This window comes from Vanessa tameamea, chromosome 6, assembly GCF_037043105.1.
Source record: "Vanessa tameamea isolate UH-Manoa-2023 chromosome 6, ilVanTame1 primary haplotype, whole genome shotgun sequence".
NCBI classification, from domain to species: Eukaryota; Metazoa; Arthropoda; class Insecta; order Lepidoptera; family Nymphalidae; genus Vanessa; species Vanessa tameamea.
This window is the reverse complement of record NC_087314.1, coordinates 7,176,628-7,198,841: the sequence shown is the minus strand read 5'-3', so window position 1 is coordinate 7,198,841 and position 22,214 is coordinate 7,176,628. Positions and strand designations below refer to the sequence as shown.

Here is a 22,214-nt window from a genome sequence, read left to right as displayed (position 1 = left end):
ACATTTTTTATCCAATAATACGATCGGGTAGACTAGCAATGGATTGAAATATGAATCTGTTTAACATAATTCCACGTATAAAGGTTATGATAGTTTTTCTTAATTTTCTCGTAACGTTATTTTTTCATGAGGCGCGAGTGGTATTGTTGCAATCAGCCTGATCTTTCCCACAAATTGTGCGCCCGAAAACACCCATAAAATAACCCATAATCTACCCACACGCACCCGTGCTTTCATAAGTCTTATTTATTTTTAAGACATATATCAAACATTTTGTAATGTATTTTGGAAGAATGTAAAAACTGAAAGCGGAAAGAGGTTGTATGGTCTGAATCCTTTGCCTTTTAAATAATTAGTTTAAAAAATAATATTAGTGTCAAAGTCACTTATGTCAGTATTCTGTAATCGGTATAGCTATATACAAATTATAGAACTTGTTAAATATGGACAAATTTGAAATGTGCTGTAGCTTTTCATAATTTAACGAAGTGTTTAGTATTTTTATTAATGAAGATCTTTTTCATTATAGCTAAACTGCCTTATTTATTTAGTATTTTATATTTGCTATTGTCTTTTGCTAAGATTGTATGAGAAAAATATTAGATTATTTTAAGGTTTTGTACCTATAACATGGAATCAACTACCTCAGTTTCTAAGGTAAAATATTTTTTTATATATAATTGTATTAAATAATAAGCTATTATTATAAAACTCTCGTTTACAGGGTGTGTTTTTGTTTTCAAATGGTTTTAAAAAAACAAAGCATTCGAAAAAGAAACCGAAACGCAATCCATTTGAAAGTTTATCCAAAGACTCCTGGTATAAAACATTCAAATATAACTGGAACGTAGTCGAAAATCAGTTAAAGGTAGGTTTAAATATTCTTATTTACATTTATTAATAAAGAAATAGCTTTTAGTAAGATATTTTTCACCTGAAAATGTATATTTATTTTAGGAACTTCATGAGCAAACATATAGCATTCTGTTGAATGATATTGTAAGCTATGTCAAGTTGGTGAATCAGGAGCATGAGTACAGTACATTGGAGGGAATTATACCTAGTGCCACATTATTGACTGGGGTCAATCAGCCAGACTATGTCAATCAGTTTCTGGCCCTTATAGATAGAATTAGGTGAGTCTAAACTTTTACTACTGTGTATAATCCATTACAATTTTTTTTAGTACTCACTCCAGTGTTTATCTCGTTCAGGTTGAAATCCTTATTTTTAACTGCATTCGTATCTAATTAACACTATTATTTTACAACACTAAAAGAAATATTGTTAATATAAATAAAATATAATTATAAAAAAAAAAACACTATCTAGTAACCATTTGGAAAAATAAATTTATGTTTAAATATGTTATATATTATCAAAATTAAATTTCAGGGAAGATGTTACACCACATGTTGCATTGATAAATTCACAAGATGCTCAAACGGTTAAACATTTAGTGGAGAGTGCTGTTTGGCAGTTAATACACGGACAGGATGTGCTGGTAAGTTTATACAATGCAAGAAAGAACTGTTTTCATTTATCATATTATCTTAAGTAATTCCTTGGATGTAATTTAATGAGTGTTAGATGTTTATATTTTCAGTTAATTATAAGATACCAGTAAATTTAAAAAATAAGCTGTAACAGACTGGTACTATAAATGTTGTGAACCCTTTTCTCTAAATAAGCAATGTGGATATGTTATAATTAACAATACAATAAATTAATTAGTTATAAATAACATAGAAAATGTATTCCTGCAACACATCAGCAATGCCTCTTATGTTGTAGGTGTCCATGGGTGATTGCTTATGAGGAGGCCCTTTTGGTCATTTGCCAACTATAGCTTTATTAAAAAGTTTTCTAAATATATTTATATTTTATAAAACTTAAAAAAACTGTTAACATAAAAGATAAAACATCATAAATTATTAATTATTTCTTAAACCCGTGATCCATTATCGTTCTTATTGAGGAGCTCAAATTATTATAATATAAATGTTATTTTGAATATTTTAGGATAACTCTGCTAATGACAGTTTTGAAAAAGATTCGAGTGAAAGATTTAAATTGAAGAAGAATCAATGTACATTGAAAACTTTGCTCAATTGGTATCAAGCAAAATACGTGAAACAATCGCCAAAGAAATATAAGCCTGTCGCAAAAAAAACTTTAGTTATAATAATGCCAGATTTTGAGAGCTTTAATTGTAATATATTGCAGGATTTTGTAATGATTATAAGGTTTGTAATTTTCTTTTAATCAAAGTATCTATAAGATTCTTAATTTTTCCCATTTAAAATTTGAGATTTCTGGTCTGAATTGAATAGCTTATTCATTAATTTAATACTAATATGATAGTTCAAAACAGCTTTTATGAGCCAACTTGAATAGAGAATATTTTGATACTTGAAATTAATATTTAAATTGAAATATTCATAACTTTTATACACTTGTACAGCCTAGGGAATTATTAATTCTGCAATCTCAAAAGTAAATTGTCATACTAAAACACATATGCCTCAAAATGTTAAAAAAAAAATTGTTTATTTTTCAGTTCCTATGTGCAATCCTTGCCATTAGTATTGATTTTTGGAGTAGCAACATCAGTTTCAGCTCTACATAAATCCTTTCCATACCATGTCTCATCAAAGTTGCTAATTAAAGTGTTTCATTCTCATCCGTCACATGTTTATATGAATCAAGTAAGCTCTTTAATATATTAATAATTAGACAATTTGATTAAAAAAAAAGAATGGTCTTTATATAGCTTTTTTTTAAATGTTACTTGAAACTTTTTAAATTTTGCTTTGTTTCAATAATTTGCAGGTTTTAGAAAACATTTTCTTATCTCACACAAGTCCATTCCACTTGAGTGGCAAAGCGTTTGAATTGATGACAGATGTATTTCTCTTCTATGATTTCTCTGTCACCGGCCTCATTCAGAGTATTAAGGTATGTTTTTGAAAAAGATTTATATTATATGATATGTTAACCATTAATCAGTTTCGTTTTCTTTTTTAGTACTGTATGATTGATCACTATTATGGCGATAATATTAAATCACTATGTTGTGTTCCGGAACAACTTGATGAGGCAATCAATAATCTCACTAAAGATGATTTAGAAAATATAAGACAATTATTATCTTTCCGGCCCTTCTTGGAGGTACAGGATTGTGAAACTAAAATCGGTCTTTTTGAGGATGATAATTTTTTCAGAGAAATTTTGTCTAAGGAAATAAATAAACTTCATGACTATGTACATAGTTTTTATCTGTGTATACGGTTACTTTCCACTTTTGTAAAGGATCTACCAAAGAATACACTTGGAAAAACTGTATGTATCTTTTATTAGTGTTAGTAAAATAATTGTTAAGATTTATTATGGCAGGAGAATATTAATTATAAATTATATTTTTTTCTAGGTAAGGGAACTTTACGCCAAATGTTCATTAGAATGTGTAACAAGTACACAACCATTTAAAGAGTGCATGCAGTTATTGAATTTTCAATCACAAATAAAACTGGGAGAAACTATAAAAGCTGCACTTAAAGACGTCAATACATGCCTACAAGTAACCTCACCAATAAAACCTCTACGATCAACTCCATCTAAAAATAATATTCACAACATTACTTTGAAGAACGATCTTGGTCAAGATTTCGCTAAAACAATAAAAATTCATTTAATGACGTTCTTGAGGCAAATAGAGAATGCAAGCAATGATGCTTCGGTATTTACCAATACTGATATGGACACCGAAAATGATTTGGACAATGTTAATATACCTGGTAATAGGTATAAATTGAAAGAGGTAAAGAAAAACTAGTCATGTTTAAATTTGTGTTTAAATTTATCTCTACTATTTTTAATTTATTTGATAAAAATCTGCTGAACTTGTGTTAAGGAAGGCAAATGAGGAATTGTACTTCTTGATGCTCCTCATCTGTAGACAAAAACACTGTAAAAATTCACATCTTATTCCATCATTGCTAATTATATACCACATGTCTTTAATTACACCGGCTCACTCGTTATTCCAATCGGAACCTAGCAATACAAAGATAACAAGTTGGTGGATTCAAGCTTGCATAGCGTTCCGCCATATGTTACCACCTAAAGCATCCGCCTCGTGCTCTTCGACGATGGTGGAACAATTTTTTCTATCTTCTTCCTGTGTTTTTATTTTCTACCGTATTGCAATATATAAACATATAGTAATAAGAAAATATAATAATAAGAATTGTTGGAGTAAACAAATAATTTGCAGTGCAATAAAATTATTTAGTGACTTAGTTAATAACTCAATAATCCGGACTAATATTATAAATGCGAATGTAGCAAGGTGTTCTATCCAAGGAAGAACTAGAATTTTTTATACCTAAAACCAATGTCCACTCCGTAATGCGCGGGCGAAGCTGCGGGCGTAAAGTAGTTTTCTTTTTTAACTTTCAATCATATTTATTTTTCATATTCAAATTTGTTCAGAACAATCTGTTTATTAATGAATGAATATTTTTATGAAATTGACGGCGCATGGTGCGCCATCTTGGTTATTTATTCTGATATTGGCAATTAAATGTCTATATGTTTATTATTAATAAAAAACTACCATGACAAACAAACATAGTTAAGTGGAACAAATTAAAATAAGTATTTGTATCCATTTGTTTATGTTAAATGAAATGTTTGATGCTTTGAATTCGGGTATATATAATATACACTAACGTTTAATATGCCTTTATTTTTTAGATTTTCAATTATATGCTTTTAAAAATAAATATTACTTTTAGAAATTGTTGAGAGCCACGAGAGTTGAAAAAATCCAGTCTGAATATGAAATGATACGGGCTAGATTTGTGTGTTATTTAGAGGAAGTTTTTACAAAAAGCTTGCAGCCGCCGCACACGCAAACGTTTCACGAAATATTGTTCTTCAGTGACGTGGCCAATGTTAAGAAACAAATTGTGGGCTCTCCCCGAGGAGCACTGCACACAGCCCTCAGTAACCCAATCCATTATTTGCAGGTATGTACGCTAAAGTTATATTTATGATTTATTGGTCAATATAGAGTTGTTTTTAATCCATCCATTTAAGGCATCCCTTAATAAAATTTACCAACAAATCTCAACAAAAAGACGAGCGAGCCTTACGGTAGTCGTATTAGATGTGTATCATCTGTCATAAGCAACATTAACATTATATCTTATCGGAAAATGAGTTGGTACCATCTGACGACCATCTTGAGCATCGCGCATTTCGCTGGGAAATCGAATAGCGCTTCCCCTTCCTTCACACATCTGTGACATATTGCTGTTATCAAGAAGACAACGATTGAGAAAAGCGCTCTTAAGAAGAATTTTATAAAAAATAATGCTACCAATAACAATTCTATATAGAAGAATGTTAATAAGAGGTTTCCTTTAAATTTACGGAATGTCCTACATTTATAAGGCAATGCACTATTTCGAGAAAATTAAGGAAACAATTAAATAAGGAAAAACATGGAATATATGGTGTAGATCCATATAAAGTGGCACCGCTAACCGAGAAGCTATCTGGAAACCGGCTGTCATGGTATGGGCATGTTATGCGGAGGAATGAGGACCATGTTGTGAGAAAGGTTTTGAGAATGGATGTGGATGGATATAGAGGTAGGGGACGACCAAAGAAACGATGGATGGATTGTGTGAAAGACGATATGGTTAGAAAGAATGTTACTTGTGAGATGACGTCCGACAGAGAAGTATGGAAGATGAAGACATGCCGCGCCGACCCCAAGTAAAATTAGGATAAGGGCAGGAGGATGGATGATATGGCGTAATTAGATAGGAATTTAAGTAACAGGTCACAGGTCCTGGTCATAATAATTCCTGAAATTAATCTGAACTAAAACTCAGCGGCGGCCTTAGGGGGTGGCGAACGGGGCAATCGCCCGAGGCCTCGCTCTTGCAGGGGCCTCGCGCAAAAATCCAAGCAAAATTGAAATATATTTTTTGTTTAAAACTTTTGTAAGGTAAGGTTATAAAATAACAGTAAATTAAAATAAAGGTAGTTAACTAATTCGCGCCTCGAAACACTTGAAGATAGGTTTTTTAATCGCATAGTTCTCGGCCCATGAAAGATTTTAGTCTAAGGAAGACGCCAACTACATCCATTTAAAAAATTATAATTTATTTATTTGCTAACTTTGTAATTATTTAAATGTAAAATATTTTAAAAGTACACAAATTTTATTTATTTGTATAACTTTACCATCACTCGTCAAACATAACAAATAACTAAACCAAACAACCAGACCTACTTTCGAATCACATACATACTTTTCAACGAGGACAGGGGGCCTCGCAAAGACCTACCGCCCGGAGCCTTGCAATAGATAAAACCGCCGCTGCTAAAACTGTACCTTAATCTCCAATGCCTCGCGGATATTTTCCTTTACCTTGAGCTGTTGCAGTGCCATGTCCAGGTGTACAATATATTTCTGTAATTTTATAAAATAAAGATTAAGTTAGAAAGCGTCTATTAAAACATAGAACTTTAGAAAGGATTGGTAACATAGGGATTGGACGCTAGTGATTGCATAGAGAAGGATTTGAAATTATAGATGGCAGGTCAAGAATAGGATATATTATAAGATTGATTGCAAAACCACAGTATCATATTTTTAAGCTCTGAACTGTATTGAGTGTAAATAATTACATTAACTTAAGCGACTTCGATGTTAGAGTTCTTATGGGATCTTTATTAATTTATTTTTGCAAAATTTATTATTGGCAACATATTACTCGTTCTTGATATTATTAGTTAAATATTTTATTTTCAATTTGCAAGTCTTTTGATATGAATACAAACGCTTGAAAGCTTGATAGTATTATCTATAACGACAAATTTATGGTAATGGTTGTATTATTAACAGCATATTATTCATACAATCTAGTTTTAAAAACTCACTAATGGGGTTCTCGTTTAAACATATGTTTTTTTAGAAATTCTTAAATACAGGTTTTGTTTTGAATTCTTTTCTTTGTAAACTGCATGTAATTCATCTACATTTGGCGCTAAAATAATAAAACCTTATTAAAATGAAGATTTGAATGTCAAATAGTATACACATTCGTTCAGTTAGAATGGGAGTTTGTCGATAACATTTACTTTAATTTTGTTTACCTTTTTAATTTTTTTTTCTTATACAGCCAGTAGCCAGCCAGCCATACAGTAGTATCGCTCTCTAACCGGCCAGTAACATTTTTCCGCTCTTTAATTGTAAATTGCAATCAAGAATCAATTTTAATTTTATGCACATCTACGACTGGAGCTCTTCAAAATGAGACCCAAACCGATTTTTTATGTGTTGCTATCGTTCCATATTCACGGGTACAAAAATATGGTTACGCTATTAATATACAAGAATATATTATATTATCTTTTTTAATTTTATTTCATTCAAATATTGAGTACAATAAAACTAATTGAAATGCCTATCCAAATATAATAACACACTAAGATTAATTAATTATATTTAATGTAATAGATTTATCACAATTAACGTTTTACCTTCTTTAGTTATTGGTCACTCAATTTCGTTTAATTATAATTAATAAAAAAAAACAAAAAACTTTGGTATAGTTATAATAACTTTCATTTCATTGCATATCAATAATGAATTATGCATTTAAATAAATAATGATAAAACATTATTTTTGTTCAAAGTGTTCTTAATCCAATAAGACACTAATGGTCATTTTTGAATCGTAATGAACGAATTAAATTAAATTTGAAGCTATATTTAAAATTATAAGAACCGGCATGAAATTCTATAGTGAGTATTTTTTCTAATTAAATTACTAAATTATGTTAATTATATCGCATACGATTAATAATACGATAAATCTCGTTATTGTTTTTGTGAAGCCTTCTTTGGATATCCCCGTTTTTTTACTCCTTGCTTGCGGCAATAAGTTTACGCCACGTAAACAAATAAACTCTTAAAGGATAACGGAACTTTCAACAATTTAAACTACAACAGTGATAAACTTACATAATATTTTTTAAATAAATGTGATTCATTAGCGAAAGTATTGACATTGTTTTATGAAATAAGGTAAGCGGACGGGCTAGTGGGTCACCTCATCAGGTGACCATACCTTACCATCATAAGTGTCCACCACCGTCCATAGACATTGACGCCGGAAATCATTTTAAACATCGCTTACATCTCCAATGCGCCACCAACCTTGGGTACTAAGTTATTATGTCCCTTGTGCCTGTAGTTACACTGGCTCGTCTACCCTTCAAACAGGAACATAACAATACAAAGTATTGCTGCTTAGCGGTAGAATATATTATGAGTGGGTACCGACCCAAACGCACAATGTCTTACCATCCAGTGAAATAACGATAATCCGAACAAACGCAACGCGCTTATATAATTATGTAACATAAGGATGTAATCGCATCGCAACACTAGGTAGAAAAATGACCAACTTCTGTGAAAAAAATTTTCACCCGTTGGGGAAGATCCCAATGTGTCAAATTTTCATAGATCCCTTAGATAGTGCGCACAGTCTAGATCCACCGGATCTGGATGTATCGGTCTGTGTTGGAGTTTTATTAAGTAGATTTTCTATGAATTTCATTAAGCCTTATATTTTTATATCAATTAAAATGATTTAAAATTATATATTTTTTAGTACTTGGCAATTTAAAACTTTTATTTATTCTATAATTGTTAGTTTTCACTTATTGTTAAAGCGGTAAATAAATACATAAGTAAGCGTTTTAGTCACTTTCAAATCAAACTTATTAAGATGTCCCTGAACTTTTCTATAAATTTTTTAGCCATAAGGTTAAACGTAGTGACACGCGTTAAGCAAACATTACAGAATTGAATGACATTTGTTGGCGTTAAATAAAAAGCAATAGCTTTACACTGGCTATATCTGGGTTAGGCTAACAAACTATTTAGGAATAATTCGAAACACATTCATTGCTAAAATATTACCCAATGGGAAACTATTAAATCGAATGAAATATCATCGTGAGCGGTATAGCATTATATAAAAATTATTTAAAACGTCTGTTTGCATGATAAAAAAATAATGCGCTGTGTAAATAATAAGTAATTTATTTTTAAATCATTGGCCTTAATCATAGTTACATTGTATAAATTATGTAGGACTAATAAATAAATATTTAATTATATTTTGTACAACGGACTGGTTCTGGGTATTATTAGGCTTCTCGTCTAGACAACCAAATTAAAATTTAAAAACAATTTGTAGATACCATCTTAACAAACTTTTTAGACCAAAAATATTATTATTAAATGTTCAAAAAGTATGAAAGTACATAATACTAATATATTTTTACTAATTTTACCAGGAGCTTATAATACTACTATAGGTACAAACAATACAATTACATAAAGACGTCCAATATTTTTTCCAATTAAATTAGAGTAAAAAAAAATATATTAAGAAATCTTTAAATTTTTTTAAAGAAACGTCATGTTTTTTCATCTACTTGTGTAGTATTTATTAAAAAATCGTAGATAAAATTAATCAAAGTGTAATTTTAGTTCCTACAGTAAACGTATGTCATCATTTTTGGCAGCTTCTTTAATAAATCGTTATGTCAAAAGTTCAAGGCATTTATGTTGTTATTGAATATCTCATAGTTACTGTATAATTTTATACTTGTTAAAGTTTTTATCTTTTATGGTTACTGTTTTCTCTTGTTTTTATATTCTCAATAATATATTCATAATTTTGTTAAAAGTATATTGAAAATAGTTATATACATAGGTCGTTTCTCACATATTTACAGTCTTACTATAAAAATGTGTAAAACAGGGGGTTACACTCAAATTAATCTTTAGTTTGTCATCAGTAATATAACATTCCAAAGAAGAAAGTAAACTTGCATTATGCAGTCACGAAAGCGCACTTCTCCAAGTTAAATTATTACCGGAGTTCATAAGTATGAGTGCTAACGTTCGTGTTTAAAATATGTCTGTGTGCGTGAGACGACTTATCGGTCTTCACTCTTGTAAAACAGCAAAAATAAAAATTACATTATATTTGCTAAGATTATTTTATTAAAAAATAACTTGAGTTTACAATATGATATGACAAAAATAATTGTTCAAGTCATTTAAAAACAACACCTCGTTCTTTTCCTGTTTTTACAACTAATAGGCTAAAAGTAATCGCGTTCCTCACTAAAGGGACATTTTGCGAGAAAACACAAAAATAATTACATGATGAATTAACTTGCTAAATATAATTCAATTCCAATTTTAAATACATTGGAAACTAACGGTGATCTCATTTGTTTCAGTATTCTTTATTCAAATTAAATTGACCGTAATAATAAACGTTCAATAATTAATATGATGTTACGATAGAAAAAACAGCATTAAAACATTTTATTATTTTAAATGTCAATGTCGGGTAATATCATTTGATTTGCCCCCGCGCATCTCAAAACATGTTTTATTTTCGTTACGTTACTTTTTTTTTTTAAACAATTATACAAACTTGTCTATTCAATAATAAAATTATTAAATTGTAAATTTGATTTATTTCTTTAATAAACATTTTGATGAATTTAGTTTTTTTGTTTGTATTATATTTAGCGATGTTTTAGCGAGTTCTTCTCTTTGAAATAATTTCCAAAATGTTGAGGATTGTAATTTTTTTTATCGGATACACTAATATGGCAATATTATTTTCGATACTCGTGATTATAAATTTGAGCACAATTATATGTTTTTTTAAGTAAAAAAAGTAAAAGAAACAGTCCTGTAAATGTCATATTGCTGGGCTCTTTTCTTTAGAGAACGTGCTTTATTTCGGGTTAGTAGATGTAAGTATTGCAAGTGTGGCATTTAGCTCTATCGACACATGATATGGTTTCCTCAAGATGGTTTCATTCACCGCCGAACGAGAGATGAATTATAAACACAAATAGAGTATATGAAAATTCTGTAGTCTTTATACATGAACTACTTTTTAATAATTTATTACATGAACTAAATTTTAAGTATCTATATTAGTTATGTAAATATTTTCGCCTTTTTTAGTGTACCTGCTGCCATTTGTCTTCAGTAGACAGTATTTCAGATACATTACCTGATGTGTCAATAGCGTACAAGTTACACCGTGAATGTGGCAAACATATCAACTTGTACGACTGGCTGCAAGCCTTCGCTGCTGTGCTACGACCCGATGAAGACGATGAGGACCGATACAAGGACGTTAATATTCAGTAAGTTAATATTCCACGGTTCAGTGGTTTCCGATATAGTCAGGTTGAGTCCCGGCATCTCGCCTTCTGGATGTTTCCATAATATAAAAGAATTTCTTTTCTGGGTCGTAATTACACTAGCACCGTTAGAAATATTAACCATTCCTTATAACACCAATGTGCTATCAACCTTGACAACTAACATGTCCTTTGTGACTGTAGTTATACTGGCTGCTATATCCCTTCAAACTGAAACACAACAACAGTGAATATTTTTGTTTGCGGTATTGAATATGTGATGAGTGGGTGGTACGTACACTAACGGGCTTACTCAATGCCCTACCACCATCTAAAACAATATCGCTAAACCATTAATTAGATACTAATCTTCTTTATAAACATAGAATAAAACAATATTTTTCTTTGTTGGTCCTTCAATGTAAACATTTTATGTAAACCCTTTTTCTACCCTTGCGAATCGAGGACAAGTTGCTAGTTCTAATTACAATTTAAAAACTAAAAAACACGCTTTTAGCACGCACTAAAAATTACAAATGGAGCGTTTTATCCAAAAATAATAATTTAAAAAATTAAAAAACACGGTTTTCGCACGCACTAAAAATTACAAAAGCAAACTCTTTCATTTAATACCCATATCATGGGGGCGCATTTCAAAATAGCTAATCCGCCATCTTGGATGTCCGCCATGTTGGATTTAAGTCACGTGACTATTCTTTTCGTAAAACTGACAGCAAACCCTTTCATTTGATACCCATATCATGGGGGTGCATTTCAAATAACTTGTCCGCCATCTTGGACGTCCGCCATATTGGATTTGTAATAAGGTTTCTTACCTAGTCATGTATTGTCATCAGAACTCAGAGCGTGTGCAAAATTTCATCCTAATCGAACACCGGGAAGTGGGTCAAATTAAGATTCCAAGATTTTCTTACATTCATAGTTACAAGTGAAGCTAATATAAGCGTGGTAGAAACCCACGTAAACAAAATAGATATACTTAAACAGAAATCTAAATTATAATTGTTTATGACATCTTAAATACCTTGATAAGTTTAATATTGCAATATAAAATAGCCAGCGAAAGGCAAGCAATGCTAATTTAGATATTAATACACGCACGTTTTACTTATATTTACTAGCGCCGCTGACAAAAACAACTGTTTGTAATATTAATATTTTATAATAATTGTAATAAAAACAAAAATATGTCTATTGATAGTCAAAATAGTCTTGAAGATTTTAAAGAGCAGGCAGTGCTCCATTTTCCATTAATCTCGGTGATAATCATTAAGATCAGACAAAAATTTGCTGCTCATTGCTTTACGTGCTGTAGGAGGCACGGTTGTGAAACATTTTCAATTACCTAATTCCGGGTTATTACTGACAATGACTTCACAACAAACGCAATAACTTTATTGGTTTGAACCAGGACTCGAGGCCAGAGCATCTGCATCCGTATAAATAAAGATTGTTGATATTGTATACATTCGAATTTAAAACATATTATTATATATAATTATTTTGTTTGCAGAGTTCGATTTACGCGTGCCGTATCGGAGCTACAGTTTCTTGGTTTTATAAAATCATCTAAAAGAAAGACTGACCATGTCATGCGCCTGACTTGGTGATCATTTTTGGCAACTTAAAATAAAATAGCATACGAGTGATTTCTTTTATTTATTTTTAATATTTAGTAATAAGTATAATATTTAGAAATGAGTTCAAATAAAGTATTTTTTTCAATACGATTGTACATTTTATTCCTCCTTGTTTTTTATCTTATGAATTATGTAAATACATTTAATAATTTCTTTTTTCGTTCAAAATCTGAGTTGTCCAAAATTTTCCAAAATATTGTCTAAAATCATACTTGACGGCTACCTTTTTCAGTGTTAAAGGAAAAAATTATGGAATATTAATAGAAGATAAAATACCCTATATAAAAAAAAAATGGAATTGCGTTTAAATCATGTGGACGCGACGCAATAACACAACGTTAAAAAATGATTGAGTATGACTTTGTTATTACGAGCGACACTTGTGGGAATCACATATTATTAACTTGCCATTACAAATAATATAATGGGTCCGATATTTGTAAATGTATTTATTTATATATCTTGACGTATACAGGTGATGTATGTAAATAATTGTACACACGTTCACAAATGTTTTTTTTCTACGAAATGATTTTTTAAATGATTATTTCAATCAATACCCGATTACTATATTCCAGAAAACATCCTTTTTTATAGTATTGGAAGGCGGCGGCAATATCACGGGTAAGCCATGTGATGGCAATTAGTCATCACCGCTCATAGACATTGGCGCCGTAAGAAATATTTCTTATTGTAATCGAAACACAACAATAATAAGTATTACTGTTTGGCGGCTTGCACAAAGCCGTACAACTGTTACTCAGTTTTGCTTACGGCTATGTAGAACTCTCTTAAAGGGTAGGTACTTATGAAACGGTACGTAAAAGTCGCATGTAAGTAAAGCAAAAAATATAGAAACTACTTTTCGGCTTATTTTTAACTCAAAAACGACCGCCCACTAATGTTCACACCGTCCGCACATTAATTTCACGAATAAGGTTTCATAAAATCCGACTGATTTTTATCAAGCTGATGAATATTGTCGATACTTGATAGGCAAGGCAGTCCAAATCGTACCTAGTACGTGCATTTTATTTTATTTATTTTTTTAAAATAACATTTAAATATAGAATATACCGCTAAAAATGAGAAATTTTATTTTTTTGAAATTTTGTCTTCACTTCACTTTTCTTCTCACAAAAACTACTTCAAGGTAATTCAAACAGGCCGCAACCATGTCAATTTTTAAATTCCAATCATAAAAAATATAATCTAGTGTCTTTAACAAGGTATGAAAAAAGAAAACCGATAGGTCCATATTGCTAATACTGTTTTGTGAGATGGTTTCAAGCGGGTACCGAAAGTTTTGCTCAAAGCTTTTAAATAAAATTAAATGTTTAAATTCTTAATATCATATCAATGTTATAAAGCTGAAAGTTTTAACGTGTTTTTTATTCAAGTAATAAAATTAATTCAAAGGTAAGTTAAAATATAGTAAATTATGTAAATTACATTTATATTTAGTTATTTATAGAATGACATGTCATCGTTTAAAACTTTGCTAGCCGTTATGAGTGTTTAAATACGCACGTAATTTGTCGACTAAGGAAAACTTAAGAAAAGCAACGAATGTACTGGAGGCAATGCCGTATGACCTTCACAAGAGACCAAATTTATTTATTTATCTAGCGATGGGACGTTTACGAGCTTATATTAACTTATTGCAATCCATATTGTTAAGGTATATAATATAGTGATATTTGTACTTCATATATGTAATTTTTTTATTTGTCTTTTTTAAATTGATGTACTAGTTCATAATCCCACTGCAATGTTAACTTAAAAGTATGTCCTTTTGGAATAAGTTGCCTGATATGGTAGTTGATGGTGTAACTATTTAAATAAATAAATAAAAGACGTTTGTTTATATCTAAAGACGAGGTCAATAAGGTCAGTTACTTTTGGGTTGGTTTTTTTAATGCAAGAGGAGCGGCTATTAAGGTCCCAACTAATCAACAAAAAGTAAACACGTTTTCGTCTTAGTCGATCTTTTGTGAATCCGATAAAAGGCGACAATTTAAGAAAAAAAGCGTGCATATTTTTGGTCAAATCTATTCTATCTATTCTCATTTGACATTTAAAATAATAGAGGTAGAAGAAATATGTTTAAATTGATGTAACTTATATAGAGACCGAGACAGCGAGTTCAGAAAAACTCGTATGTCATCTCATTTATTTGGGGAAGATAAAAAACAGAATTTGCGATAAGTAAAGTTGACAAAGAAAAGTAAAGAAAACATAAATATCATTTCATTAGTGTAAGGAATAGTACTATTTAATGTTTTAGCTATTGTCATTAGGAATGGTTTCAATGTCATAGAGACGGAATTGGAGATATTTACTAATACAGCAAACTTACAGCTAGAGAATCCCTTCGACATAGAGGACTATATAGTATTTAATTGTTATACATCTTAACAATCAAATCAAATTTATTTTATTTAAGTTGCATTGTTTTTGTTATTTTATACAACTCGCATAGTCGCTCTTTTAAATAGCCCGATTCACAATCATGTTAGTATTCACAATTATTGTTTAATCATTCTTCTGATGGGACAATAGCCTGAACCTAAGCGTCTTTATACAAAAAGTATTATATTAATGAATAATAAGATTTATTGATTAATTTAATCAGATATAAAAGAAAAGAAGGACAAATAATCACAACCTTTCTTGAAGACTTATTCTTGAAAGATTTCAAAAATCCGTCTTATAAACATTAAACGTATCCTTTTGTCTTATAAACCTACCTATTGTCCCGTAAATTAACCTGCCTTCAAATTAGCCGCCCCAGGCTGAGGCCTACTGGTACCGTAAATCCGCTACTGACTGTAATTAAAAAAATCGTTACGGCTTAAAAACTTAGATAAAGTAATTCATTTATTGATTTAATGCTTGTGTCGTAATTTTCATTTAAAAATTAATAGTAGACACGTACTTAATATGCTTTAATGTGTTTGTGAATTTATGATTTTTTACTTTTTGGATATTGGATTTGTATGTTTCATTATAACGCACAATTATACCCTGTACAAGTTAGCTTGATCTTTTTGACATACGGGCTAGTGATGGGAAACAGAAAATATCTAGTAGTCCAAAACATAACGTTTTAAAATACTTGTAACTGTGACGAGATGGTGTGGGTGTATCATGTGTGAAATTCTTTATTTCACTAGACATATAAAACATTGGGTAGATAAGCGACGGTGGGTCAATTCTTCAAAATTCATAATAAGTAGGGTACCTATTTAATATTACAAGGTTATTTTTGGACCTCCCGCCAAATTTTAATAGGTGGTTCAGACCATGAAAGTAAACAACTTTCCCAAAGAAACACGAGTCAAAAAGTGAAAAAAAATTCAGACATTCCATCCGAAATATTTTTTTTTAAAAAATGAGTTATACCAGCTGAAGAGACCCCAACCAAAAGGGGGGTTTCGTAACAATAACTTAAAAATGATCTTTAATAATATTTTTTTATAATCGATATTTGTAACAGTTACTGCCTGTTATTCGTGTCCCATCCCATCCGTCCGACCGATGTAACATTTTACAAATGTCTATTATTTTCAGTGTCCTATTTAAATTTTACTTTGAAGCAATAAAAAGTCTCAAAATTTTCGGATAACGCTTGAATCTTTAGGGACTTTTGTGTTGTTTGTTTTTTTTTTTTAATATTTTAACAATTTTTAAAATTATTACATTAAGAAAATAATATGTTCGTTATTGCAAAGTTATGTCGATCAGAAAAATTTACACCTGTCAAAATGATCAAGCTAACTTGTACAGGGTATAGTATCTACCTTTATTTTCTTTTAGCTTGACTTAAATGCAGACTTTACGCCTATTAGTAACATTACCCAATTATCTACTAACTGTATCAGACATAATCTAAGGAATTAGTAAGTCAATAGCATTTAAATAGTAGAATATACACATTATAACTTTTTTCAGTTTTGCTATAGGTAGTCATATAAGCTTTATGGTCGTCTCAAAAACTTCGATTTATACAAGTTTACAAAAAAAAAACTCGCTGACCTTGAATTATAATTTCACGAAATAAAGATCGAAACCGACCTCTGGAAAGGTTATGAGCACATCACTTTTATTTGCGTCTTGCATACCGACGATGCCGATGCTGAATACGGGACAAGTTTTTCTAACAGTTTGAATTTAAAATATTCATGGCGGTATATAATATTGTTAATGATAATTATATTTTATGTGATTTTAGCTTTATATTACTTGTTTGACCTTTGCATTATTTATTGATACTTTAACAGAAAAAAGAAAAAAAAAAACATCCTGAAGAAGAAGAGTTTAGCAACCAAAGATGTCTACTCAACATTTGACATAATTGATGATAAGGTTATAAAAAGTACATTTCTTAAGACAAAATACAAAAAAGGTACTATTTGAAAAATGTTTATCATAATATGTTTTTAATTTAATGCAAGCAAGAGTTAAGATGGCATAGGTTGATTGCAGTAAAAAAATCATAGCCGATATTTCCTTACAAACTGGTTTAACCAATAGATTGTGTACATATAAATTCTTATTTTGCTTAGTACCTACTGTTGTAAATATTAACATACTAGGCTTTTTGAATGCCACGTTTTATAAGCGTTCAAATTGACTAACAAACATCAATAAATCATTTATAGTAATATTTTTTGGTAATCTTTTATATATGGTTTTTATTCATTTTTAAAAGGTATACCATTTTAAAGGTATCAATAAAATATTATTGTTGGTCATGCTACTGAATTATTTTAATATTTGTTTCTTAGAAAAATTATTTACTCGTGCATATTAATGAAAATATATAACGGGTACATCGTTACGTTACGTTATTACCTTTTACAAAAATACCGTCCGCTTAATTTGAGGACTAATTAAAACGTTCTTCGTAATGAATTCTTGTCAAAACTTATTAATTTTGATTTAGTATGTGAAAAAAGGTAATCAAGAATAAAATAAATGAAAATAAAAAATACACAAATATTTTGAAGAACCTGTTTACTCAAAATAGGACATGTTTATAGTTACTATACACCATATATAAACTATAAAATCTTCAAAAAAAATGTTATTTTTAATTATAAAGTCTAGAAATTTGCTTAGAAAATACTATTAGCTCGTTTATGTCAGAGGTACTTGTTTTTTCAATATTTATTGTATAGGCTCATATCACACAAAGCTATAATTAAAAAAATTAACAAAGAAGTCGAAGTTGAGCATGTACCTTGGCCTAATACCTACTAATATACGTTAACGTAGATATTTCCAATTTGGTGACAAATTATTATGTAAATCCATATGAATAAATCCTTCAAATTCTGCTTGAGTGCGTGTAGCACACATTGTTACATGATATCACACACGTGTGATGACGATCATAGGTGATATTCGGGGATCTGACATATCGACATTAGGTTTTTTGTCGTTTGATAACACCTTTGAATACAACGCCGGGAGAAATGTATAAAAGATTTTGCTCCGACGGTTAAAGCATCAGTCGCTCATTTGGTATCAAAGCATCCAAACCTATCTAATTAACCATGAAAGTGGTACGTAAAGGAAAAAAAGGAATATACTATTTATTTGTCTTTTTAATTTATATTTTTAATTAATTATGTGTTTCTTTAGATCATTGTCGCCCTCGCCCTTGTGGCTGTTGTCGCTGCTCACCCCGTCGCAGAAACTGAACCAATTAAAATTCTTCGCTCACAATTTGATGCCACTCCTGAAGGTGGCTACGCTTTCGAGTAAGCATTGATTTTTATCGTTTAGTCGTTATATTAAGCATACAGATATTGATATTTAACAGATTTTATATTAATAATAAAAAATAATAAAACTTCATATAAATTATATTTTTATATAAATATATTATTGCATTAAATTTATTTTTAAATTTCAGCTTCGAAACAGAAAATGGCATCAAACGCTCTGAGCAGGGCGAAGTAAGGGAAGCTCTTGACGAGGAAAACAAGCCTCACCCTGTCGTAGTAGTCCGTGGATCTTACTCATACGTCGATGTAAACGGTAACCCCGACACCATTACCTACTATGCTGACGAGACCGGTTACCATCCCGAGGGAGCCTCCATCCCCAAGGTCCCATCCCCATCCAGGAGATAAACAATGAATAACATCGCTGACACCAAGGAATTCAATGTGTAATTGATTAACTATAACCATTCTTAATCAATTATTCATGGAAAAATATAAGGATAATTCGTCTTAAAAATCAATATCGCTTAAAGGCGCAGCATCCGCCATAAAGCTCTTGCTTCTTTCTATAATTTGATGCTCACTGCCATATTTTTGTACGTTTTTATTTTTTGTTACGTTAAGATGATTTGCACAGAAAATAAAGTTCATTGATTAAGTATTTTTTATTTTTTTTTAAGATCCTATTATGATGATCATAAAATTAATAACTATATTATCTACAATTTGTATTCCCAAATATTATTTCATATTAATCGTACCTGGAAATTTGTATAGACAACATTTTACATGAATACATTAATTGTAGCAAATTAATTTGAGTTTTATTCAGTCTATTATAACACATTATACATCAGTACATTATAAAATCAAATAGGTCAGAGGTAGTTTGCTAAATACACAGCTTATGTAATCTGAATAAATTAACGTTTATTTTAGATAAATATAGTAGAGCCGGTCTTTGTTTGTTGATTGTCTGTTTGTTGACCGTCTGGCGTAATCATATGGTAGCGTCATCGGGAACTTATTTTAACGTGTGATATGACTTTTTTTATTGTTCGTTTTAACATTAACTATTTATAATTTAACAAGCTTGACCTGTCTTCGTACGCGTAAAACAAAATCGTTATTTATACGTTCGTTTGGTTATTTTTAACTTGCTGAATAATTTTAATCATCAATATACAGCCTAAACTATAATACATATATATTATGCCAATTGAAGAAAGCGTAGAGATAAACTAAACTTAAATTGAAATATTCTATGTGATTATACTTGTATAGCTATTGGTTCCGCTTTATTCTTCTTCTTGTTCTGTTCTAGGTATCTTTTTATAATATACTATTTATCTTAACTACTTATATTTACTTTACTTTTACTTTAATTGTGCCGATAACAACTTCGTTTACATTTAAAGCGCAATTTTTTCACAAATACATAATGAGTACATAGTAATTATTTATAATCTAGATCAATTCAATGTCAGGTGTAAAGATATCTGTTATTGGAATAAACTTGGAATTTTTGGAAGATTTGTTGTTGCCCATGGCTTTGTTCGTTTTTAGGGTTAGTCGTAAAGTGTTAGGCATAGGAAAGTAATCCTTGTGATTCAAAGTTGCTTCATACCAAATTTTATCAGCTCGTTCGTTTGACCGCGAAAGAGACAGACAGTCAGACGAAAAAAAAAAAAAAAAGTCATTCATTTAGAATATTACTTTTTATTTGCATTTGAAATATTCAATTATTTTTTTTTGACAAAAATAAAAGAGCCGCTTTGTTTCTTTCGCCGGTTCTACTCAGGTCAGGGACCAGGGCAATTTATTTTCCGAACCGGTGGTAGTGTTTAATTTGATTATCAATAAGTAAGTGTATATGTGTGTGTACCTCTATATTGAATAAAGGAATTTGAGTTTGAGTTTAGGATTTGAGTTTGAATTTGTACAGATTAGTGTAGATTTTCGGTTTGTTTTACCTTAAAATCTTCTTCTGCAATCCGTCATCTAATTAAATTTGTAATTCTTTAAATAAAAATAATTAGTCCAATAAGATAAATAAATATACGCTTTAAAGACTTGACAAGCGTGGTAAAATATGCATTATGAATTTTAAGCGCGTCACGCTGATTAATTATTTATTTATAAATCTATACGAGAAACATCCGAATATCAAAATAAATATTATTGGTCATGTATCTGGTAATAGAAAATCAATTTTCAAATTTGGGAAACTTAGCTATAAAGGGTACAATAAATCATATAATGAAGGCTACCAAACTTGACAAGCTTTATTAAAAATTTCGCCACAGTGATAAATTAAAGTATCTAAAAGCCTGTAATTACCCAATAACTGGGCCTCATCTCCGTTTGATTAGAAGGTTTGGACTTATTTCACAAACGCAGGAGCAGCTCCGATCCTGATTGAATACATATGCGGCAGATTTTCATCCAACACATGCATGTTTCCACACGATTTTTTTCTTCCCAGCCGAGCTGATTGAGATCATATTTTCAGATAATTTTGACTAATTAGACATGAAGATTCACTTGTGTTTACCCAGGTTTGAACCCACAAATGACGGTTAAGATTCAGGTGTACTAACCACTTGGTCATCACGGCTCTTATAGGTTTAAACCTGAAATATGTCCTTGACTTTTTGACAAGAAATAATAACGTTCTGTATACAACAACTTGCGGATTTTCAACCGCAAATCAAAAATGATACATTGATCCAACGGCTGCTTTATGAGGTGGAGTCGTTATGAATGACGTGCTCAGCAATAACAACTGGATTACGCAATTATTTTTAGAATATTCATTCCAAGTAAATCTTTGTTTTGCTAATAGAATCAATAGATTGCAAGGACAGTTTTTAAATAGCAGATATTTAACTATGACATGACTAGATTTAGATAGATAGATTAGATAAGGGCAGATGTGATGAACTTTTCTGTGCGCCTGACAACGTGTATGCAAAATTTCGTAATGACTGTTTTTGTAGTGAAGACGTAAAAGCGTAACAAACAAACAAATGTTAAAACTCACTTTTACATTTATCTATTTAAAAATAACTTACTAACATACAACGCACAACAGAAACCGGTGCGTCTAACAGAGTGAAATTTTGCACAAGGGTGAATTTTTGTATGGAATTCGATCGTGTGTGATGTTAGAAATGTAGAATTTGGTATTAAGGATTATATAAATCAGTTATCCATTTGTTAAAGCTTTTTTGAAAGATTGAAGAGGATGACAGTTTTTATAGAACTTCGTCTTTTTTGAAAGTTAGAAATATTAAAATCTGTTATTAAGATTATGAGTAATTTCATCCCCAATTTCATCTTTTTAAGTGAAATTGGGGATAAAAGTATAAACTCACCAACATAGTCTTAAACACTCATAATCTTAATAACGGATTTTAATATTTCAAAAATGACGATGTTCTATAGAAACTTTAAAAGGTGAAATTGGGGATGAAAGAATAAACTCTGAATATTATTCTTTTTATGTTAAATATAGGTAATCAGTCTTTATGCACCCGTTTAG

The 22,214-nt window shown here is 30.3% G+C and overlaps 2 protein-coding genes across 2 annotated transcripts; both read left to right on the top strand.

Annotated features, from left to right (window-relative positions):
- Nucleotides 1-419: 419 nt before the first annotated feature.
- Nucleotides 420-13,025, top strand: LOC113393574 (origin recognition complex subunit 3). The gene is made up of 12 exons (XM_026630547.2): nucleotides 420-657; nucleotides 725-868; nucleotides 958-1,136; nucleotides 1,396-1,504; nucleotides 2,023-2,246; nucleotides 2,561-2,708; nucleotides 2,833-2,958; nucleotides 3,028-3,342; nucleotides 3,431-3,820; nucleotides 4,800-5,033; nucleotides 11,093-11,277; nucleotides 12,809-13,025. The coding sequence occupies exons 1-12, from the start codon at nucleotides 631-633 to the stop codon at nucleotides 12,903-12,905; spliced, it is 2,178 nt and encodes a 725-aa protein (XP_026486332.2). The 5' UTR covers nucleotides 420-630; the 3' UTR covers nucleotides 12,906-13,025.
- Nucleotides 13,026-18,393: 5,368 nt separating this feature from the next.
- Nucleotides 18,394-19,331, top strand: LOC113393594 (larval cuticle protein 1-like). Its single transcript, XM_026630571.2, has 3 exons — nucleotides 18,394-18,505; nucleotides 18,585-18,703; nucleotides 18,859-19,331. Exons 1-3 carry the CDS (start codon nucleotides 18,497-18,499, stop codon nucleotides 19,076-19,078), a joined length of 348 nt encoding a protein of 115 aa, XP_026486356.1. The 5' UTR covers nucleotides 18,394-18,496; the 3' UTR covers nucleotides 19,079-19,331.
- Nucleotides 19,332-22,214: the final 2,883 nt, after the last annotated feature.

What these genes read in the sequence shown, in the direction of transcription:
- LOC113393574 (XM_026630547.2), top strand. Translation starts at nt 631, where the DNA reads ATGGAATCAACTACCTCAGTTTCTAAG. An exon ending in TAGTCGAAAATCAGTTAAAG is followed by an intron (nt 869 to 957) that starts GTAGGTTTAAAT and finishes TATTTATTTTAG; the next exon opens with GAACTTCATGAGCAAACATA. An exon ending in TACAAGGACGTTAATATTCA is followed by an intron (nt 11,278 to 12,808) that starts GTAAGTTAATAT and finishes TTTTGTTTGCAG; the next exon opens with AGTTCGATTTACGCGTGCCG.
- LOC113393594 (XM_026630571.2), top strand. An exon ending in GAAGGTGGCTACGCTTTCGA is followed by an intron (nt 18,704 to 18,858) that starts GTAAGCATTGAT and finishes TTTAAATTTCAG; the next exon opens with CTTCGAAACAGAAAATGGCA.